The sequence below is a fragment of the Tachysurus vachellii genome, chromosome 10, assembly GCF_030014155.1.
Source record: "Tachysurus vachellii isolate PV-2020 chromosome 10, HZAU_Pvac_v1, whole genome shotgun sequence".
Taxonomy (NCBI): domain Eukaryota; kingdom Metazoa; phylum Chordata; class Actinopteri; order Siluriformes; family Bagridae; genus Tachysurus; species Tachysurus vachellii.
This window is the reverse complement of record NC_083469.1, coordinates 5,579,919-5,587,418: the sequence shown is the minus strand read 5'-3', so window position 1 is coordinate 5,587,418 and position 7,500 is coordinate 5,579,919. Positions and strand designations below refer to the sequence as shown.

General features: G+C 46.4%; 1 protein-coding gene across 2 annotated transcripts in view; it reads left to right on the top strand.

Annotated features, from left to right (window-relative positions):
• ehbp1 (EH domain binding protein 1) overlaps positions 1–7,500 on the top strand; it is a 162,966-nt gene that overhangs the window by 90,267 nt on the left and 65,199 nt on the right. For both annotated transcript variants that reach the window (XM_060878999.1, XM_060879000.1), the window contains exon 15: positions 576–722. In XM_060878999.1, the coding sequence (XP_060734982.1) occupies positions 576–722 (147 nt within the window). The remainder of the gene's footprint in view (positions 1–575; positions 723–7,500) is intronic.

Below are 7,500 nucleotides of genomic sequence, written 5' to 3'. Positions count from 1 at the left end.
GTATTACGTTATAGCAAATAACATTATAATCATCTCCCAAACTGTTCCTGCACCTCAAAATCCCACCTCGTAGCCAAATATAAGTAGAGCTGACTTCCATTCATTCATTCATTTTCTACCGCTTATCCGAACTACCTCGGGTCACGGGGAGCCTGTGCCTATCTCAGGCGTCATCGGGCATCAAGGCAGGATACACCCTGGACGGAGTGCCAACCCATCGCAGGGCACACACACACACTCTCATTCACTCACACAATCACACACACTACGGACAATTTTCCAGAGATGCCAATCAACCTACCATGCATGTCTTTGGAACGGGGAGGAAACCGGAGTACCCGGAGGAAACCCCCGAGGCACGGGGAGAACATGCAAACTCCACACACACAAGGTGGAGGCGGGAATCGAACCCCCAACCTTGGAGGTGTGAGGCGAACGTGCTAACCACTAAACCACCGTGCTCCCCGAGCTGACTTCCAATAGTGACTAAATGTTTTAGATCACAGAGTGCACTCTTCTAGTCTGGAGGATGTTCTCATCCCTGTTTTTTTTTTCCCTTTTGTTTTCCTTTTCAGAAAGTACAGTCTCGTCAGGAGGAGCTGAAGGAGAGAGCTCGCCTCCTGCTGGAGCAGGCTCGCAGAGACGCAGCCCTGAAGGCCAGGAACAAAACCGTCCCGAGCAGCACCTCACCTACGCACGCACGGCCGCAGCAGGTCATCGACGTGAGTTTGTCTTCCGTTTATAATCCACGCAGATACACGTTATAGACATAACGCCTGCTCGTTAATCCGGTCAGACGACGCAGCCGCTCATGCAGACAAAGGTAAAGCTTTAGTTAACGTTCACATCAAACAACAGAAATGGGAAAATATCGGTGGTCTGATAAGTAAAAAAAAAACATCTGTAGAGCAGCAGATCTTTAAGTAACCACTCTGTACAAACATGATGAGCAGAAAAGCATCACAGAAGGAACAGTATAGTGAAACCTGAGGCAGATGAGCTACAGCACATGATCAGGTTTCACTCCTGTCAGCCAAGACCACAGGCACAGAACCACCACACGGCTAAAGATTGGAAAAATGTCATCTAATCTTTTTCCAATCTTCACTTGACTGGTTTCAATTGTTCGCTTCACCTGCAGCTCCAGCGATTTTTATACAAGTGACTCAGACCTTAAATAAATCTCCCTAATTTATATTAGAGGAAAAAGCACGTCTCGGTACGACGTCGCCTCGCTCTCTACAGGAGACGCAGCCAGAACCGCGCTGTATATACGATTAACACCTGCCGTGCTGACCGGCGTTCAACAGTGGTTATCGACGCAGCGTTGATAAACACACACATACACTGCATATCGTGACAAAGCTACGATACTGAAGGTGGTCATACCGAGTGTGTGTTTGTGTGGTGTTTAGTCATATCGCTGCTAACAGACTGAATAAAGGCAACAAGATCACGGAATCAAGATCAACTCGGGAATAAAAAACACCCACGTTTCGGGAAATTGTAAAACGGCTTCTGGAAAAAGTGCGTAGATGTGTAGGTGTAGATGATTAATAATTACACACACACACACACACACACACAGATATCGCACTAATAAACAGAGAGAAACTCTCACTCCTCCAACTACAGCATGACTGGTTCATAATATTTTTGAATAGATCAATAAAAAAGGTTGAGATATTTTAATAGAATTAGCTGGGAACTTGACGGACACCTCTTGTGTTAATACAATTTCATAAAGATTCTCTCAAACGAAGTAACGGGAAATGTTCAGGAACAGACCGTATGAAGTATTAACGCCTCTGTCGGCTTTAAACCTCGTGTGTATCTCCGAAAAGAAAAGAAAAACGCATCGTTTTTCAAAAGCACCGTTTCACCTCTGTTCATCTCTCTCTTTTTCTCGCTCTCTGTGTCTCTTTAACATAAGTCCTCTGCAGGATGGTGAAGGGGAAACGGTTTGCCACGCCGTAGATTAGCCACAAATTAGCACCGTGCATGTGCGCATCTCTCCCAAGGACGAGGGTGCTAATGAGCCTCGGATGCATTAGAGCGCTGGCATATTGAATCGTTTGGCTTTTTAATAGAAAACATTGATCAGAAGGTAGCGCGGGCCGCAGCACGCTGATAATTGGCAGCGATTTAGATTAGATGCAGCGATGTCTTGTTTTGATTAGAGGAGCAGGGTGGTGTTATCTCACGCCGCGGGGCCCTCGGCAAGACGCAGCCCTGCTGAACCGTGCGTGCATAAGGACAATTCTAATTCAGTTACAAAGAGAGGATGGACAGATGAGGAAGGGATAACAGGAAGGGAAAAGTTGCTCTGAAGTGGCCCTTTGCTTTTCAGGCTGTACTGATCATCAGCTTCAACACAGGGAAGGAAAATAATATCTGGTTATTTGCATTTATTTGGTTCTCAGGTACCAGTGATGCAGAGTCCAATCCATACAGATCAAAGGCCGAACATGGTCTCTGTCAGAGCCTTGGACAGGAGGCGTGGCCTCTGTGTCTGTCCGTCCCAGTGAAGGAGGCGTGGCCTCTGTGTCTGTCCGTCCCAGAGAAGGAGGCTTGATCTCTGTATGTCAGTCCCAGAGAAGGAGGCGTGGCCTCTGTGTCTGTCCGTCCCAGAGAAGGAGGCGTGGCCTCTGTGTTTGACCGTCCCGGTGAAGGAGGCGTGGCCTCTGTGTTTGTCCGTCCCAGAGAAGGAGGCGTGACCTCTGTGTCTGTTTGTCCCAGTGAAGGAGGCGTGGCCTCTGTGTCTGTCCGTCCCAGAGAAGGAGGCGTGACCTCTGTGTCTGTTCGTCCCAGTGAAGGAGGCGTGACCTCTGTGTCTGTCAGTCCCAGAGAAGGAGGCGTGGCCTCTGTGTTTGTCCATCCCAGAGAAGGAGGCGTGACCTCTGTGGCTGTCAGTCCCAGAGAAGGAGGCGTGGCCTCTGTGTCTGTCCGTCCCAGAGAAGGAGGCGTGGCCTCTGTGTCTGTCCGTCCCAGAGAAGGAGGCGTGACCTCTGTATGTCAGTCCCAGAGAAGGAGGCGTGGCCTCTGTCTGTCTGTCCCGGTGAAGGAGTCGTGTCCTCTGTCTGTCAGTCCCAGAGAAGGAGGCGTGGCCTCTGTCTGTCAGTCCTAGAGAAGGAATCGTGGCCTCTGTGGCTGTCTGTCCCAGTGAAGAAGGCGTGGCCTCTGTGTCTGTCCGTCCTAGAGAAGGAGGCGTGGCCTCTGTGTCAGTCCCAGAGAAGGAGGCATGGCCTCTGTGTCTATCCGTCTCAGTGAAGGAGGCGTGGCCTCTTTGTCTGTCCGTCTCAGTGAAGGAGGTGTGGCCTCTGTGTCTGTCCGTCCCAGTGAAGGAGGGGTGGCCTCTGTGTCTATCCGTCCCAGAGAAGGAGGCTTGATCTCTGTATGTCAGTCCCAGAGAAGGAGGCGTGGCCTCTGTGTCTGTCCATCCCAGAGAAGGAGGCGTGGCCTCTGTGTCTGTCCATCCCAGAGAAGGAGGTATGGTCAGAATTTATAAAAAATCCAGATGTTCTACAGCTTAAATGTGTGAATCATAGGCCCAGCAGTGGCACTTGGACAGACCTGGGATCTGAACTTGCAACCATCTGATCAATTCCTAAGAATCTTAACCACTGAGCTTAACACTGAGAGTCTGTGTGTGCGTGTGCGTGTGCTCGCTCGCTCATACACGCTGTCAATCTGCAAGCCAGTCTTTGTCTGTGACTGTTGGTGTGTTTCACTGTTCGCGTCACTAATCCATCCCCTCTCATCAGCTGTGTGTGTGTGTGTGTGTGTTCCAGCATGCCATGCTAATTTGGTTCCAGCATGAAGCTTCTGCCTTTGATCTAAGTTCACCCCTTCTGTTCTTCGGTTCCCGGGTGTATGAGTGTGTATGTGTGTGTATCTGTGTGTGTGTGTTTTGGGTCTTTGATAGAGGCGTAGCAGTAATGATGGTTTTGTTCTGGTCCTGATGGCTGTAGGTTGGTGGCCATCACAAACTATTAGAGCTTGGAAGTCTGACACCACATGTATACACACACACACACACACACACACACACACACACACACACATACACAGCTCTAATGAGTAATTAATGAACAATCATTAAAAAGCTGTGTGCCGTAATACACACACACACACCGCACATTAGTTTTTCCTCACTTGTCCTTCCTGCCTGAATTTGTCCTTGTAAACGAAATAAAAGATGGAGTGATGGGTGAGAGCAGAGAAGGAAGAGAGAAAGGTGAGAATAATGTTTATGTATGTGTTGGGTTCAATTGTGGAGAGCTCGGAGCCAGCTTTCTGAAGCAGCAGCTGATCAGAGGGGTAATTTCACACAACTCTGGCCAGGGTAATTATGACGGAGAGAAAACGTGGGGAAGAGAGAGGAGAGGGAAAAGGGCAAGAGGGGTAACGGGAGGGCGGTGGGGGGGATTCCAGGTGATCTCCCTCATGCTCAGTGGCTCGTTATGATTAGTTTAATTGGACTTCATACCGATGGGGCCCCTCCTTCTCTCTCTCTCTCTCTCTCTCTCTCTCTCTCTCTCTCTCTCTCTCTCACTCTGGTGAAGTGACTTTTCCGAGATGCCCGTGACCCTCGCTGTAGGGGAGAGACAGAACAAACCTTTGAACTTATGCCAGCTTATGTGTGTGTGTGTGTGAGACCATGTGAGACAGAGACATCTCTTATGTATTCCCACAGCGGTTTTACCTTCTCCACCTTCTCGTTTGTGTGGTGTTGCTGCTTTTTAGCTACACGGATGCTGAAAGTGTGTAGAACGCCGACGTGTTGTTGCGTTGTTGACTTCATAGTGTCTCCTTATAGTGAGATAAAAACTTCTATTTGGATTTGTTTCATGTCGTTCCCATTTAAACACGCGACTAGTAGAGACGGCACAGTGCCACTTTTTCTTGAAAGACGAAGTGCGAGTCCGTGTCGATGCCCATCCCATATTTCATTTTCTTTAAACTAATGTAAAAATGAATAGGTACAATACCAATAATCCTACAAACAAATAATTCTATTTAAAATGCGATCTATTTAGGTGGAAACATTTCCAGAAAAAAAGGGTTTTCCCAAATCCAGTATTTTACAGGATCATCTCGCGCATTTCTTCTGTTTTTTACTCTGCCAGCTGATCCCCCAGATTCATATTCATCCGGTGTCTTTGATTTTAGCTTTAATTCATCACCTGATTTATAACACGCTTATTTTAAAACTCTGTTAGAAAGGTCCCGGATACACCTCATATCTGCTGCTCGATATGTGAAGCGACTGTTACAGCAGACCAGAGATCAGATCCCAGAACTATTTGGCCTAATCAGGCCGACAGATATTCTCGGAGCTCTCGCTGTATTTCGGCAGACGTTTCCTCGGCAGCTACAGAAGCGAGCTGCAGCATCGATTCCTCCGTTTTTCCTCCGTCACATTTCCCGCTTGACTCTTTCTGAGAGAAACTAATGAAACTGAGTGGGTTATGAACTCAGCTGGAGTGTGTGTGTGTGTGTGTGTGTGAGTGAGAGAGATCAGTGTGTGCTGAGATCAAGGGAGATTAAGCATGTGAGATGTGAGAGAGACTTTCCCTGTAGAAAAGCAGCTGAGTCACTGTGAACTAAACAGGAAATTAAAATATATTTTCTATTTGCAATAACGATAAAGTTGTATTATTATTTACAGACTAGTGAAATGTCCCAATGTCTTCATATACGGTTATAGTGTGTTTATTGTAGGAAATGGGTTAAAATATATAATATATATTTGTAAAAAAAAAAAAAAAAAAAGAAATCCTGTATAATAATAACTATAAATAAATATTTGAGCAATATAAATATTTGTTATTAAGACTTAAGGATTTTATGGATTTCTTTCCCATGATGATGGAAAGAGCTTAAAGTTAACGGATGTCTGTTTAAAATCTGAGGCAGGTGTCTGTGGGTGTGTGTCTGGTTTTGTGTGTGTTTGTGTGTCTGTGGTTGTGTGTGTTTGTGACTGTGGTTGTGTATGTGTGTGTGTCTGTGGTTGTGTGCTTGTGTCTGTGGTTGTGGGTGTGTGTCTGTGGTTTTGTGTGTGTGTCTGTGTGTGGGTGTGTTTGTGTGTCTGTGGTTTTGTGTGTGTCTGTGGTTGTGTGTGTCTCTGTGGTTGTGTGTGTCTGTGCTTGTGTCTGTCTGTCTGTGCTTGTGTCTGTCTGTGCTTGTGTCTGTCTGTCTGTGCTTGTGTCTGTCTGTCTGTGCTTGTGTCTGTCTGTCTGTGCTTGTGTCTGTCTGTCTGTGCTTGTGTCTGTCTGTGCTTGTGTCTGTCTGTGCTTGTGTCTGTCTGTGCTTGTGTGTGTCTGTGCTTGTGTGTGTCTGTGCTTGTGTGTGTGTCTGTGCTTGTGTGTGTGTCTGTGCTTGTGTGTGTGTCTGTGCTTGTGTGTCTGGGCTTGTGTGTGTGTGTCTGTGCTTGTGTGTCTGTGCTTGTGTGTCTGGGCTTGTGTGTCTGGGCTTGTGTGTGTGTGTCTGGGCTTGTGTGTGTCTGTGCTTGTGTGTCTGGGCTTGTGTGTGTGTGTCTGTGCTTGTGTGTGTGTCTGTGGTTGTGTTTGTGTTTGTGTTTGTCTGTATGTGTGTGTGTCTGTGCTTGTGTGTGTGTCTGTGGTTGTGTTTGTGTCTGTGTTTGTCTGTATGTGTGTGTCTGTGGTTGTGTGTGTGACACCTGACTCTCTTAGAAACCCCATTTCTGTAACTTTTCTGTCCCGTGTCCCTTCGCTCCTCAATCTTTACTCATTTTAAAAACATACACAAACGTCTCCTCGTCTTTCTCACCGTCATGCACACATACGTACACAGAGAACTTATAATAGAGTGGTGTCCTATGAATAAAAGATGAGGGATAAAAAAGTACACTTTAAGCGTGGACGATTGGCACTGTTCATTTTAATGTGAAATTACAATTGTTCAATCCTGTGCATTGACTGATTTCTTGCTTTGTCTCTACATAGAGAGAGAGAGAGAGAGAGAGAGAGAGAGAGAGAGTCTGGTTTAATTGTACACGATGGATTGTCTATATTAACTCTAGACCATTAACACATTGTAAAGTGGACTTGTGTGTAGAATGCTGATGTACTTAATGTGAGGCTGAGGCCCTCAAAGTCCCAGTAAAGATAAAACAATACAGAAAAATTAGGGTTAGACAGAATTAGAACTTTTTAAGCAGATCTGTGTGTGTGTGTGTGTGTGTGTGCGCATGTGTGTGCGTGAGCATAAGCAATTGCTTGCATGTGCGTTCTCTTGTTGTTGAGATATTTGTGGACTTTGACACTGCTTCATGTTGAAATGAGGTGTGTGTGTGTGTGTTTGTGTGTGTGTGTGAGAGAGAGAGAGAGAGAGAGAGAGTGAGAGAAAGAGAGTGAAATCTGTCTGTGAATAGGTCTTTTTTTTTCCATCCAATTATCTTGTCTTGTGACAGCCAGACACCTTGGAGCTGGAGTTTTCTTGCTTGACCTGTTTCCTCCTTCTACTACACACACACAC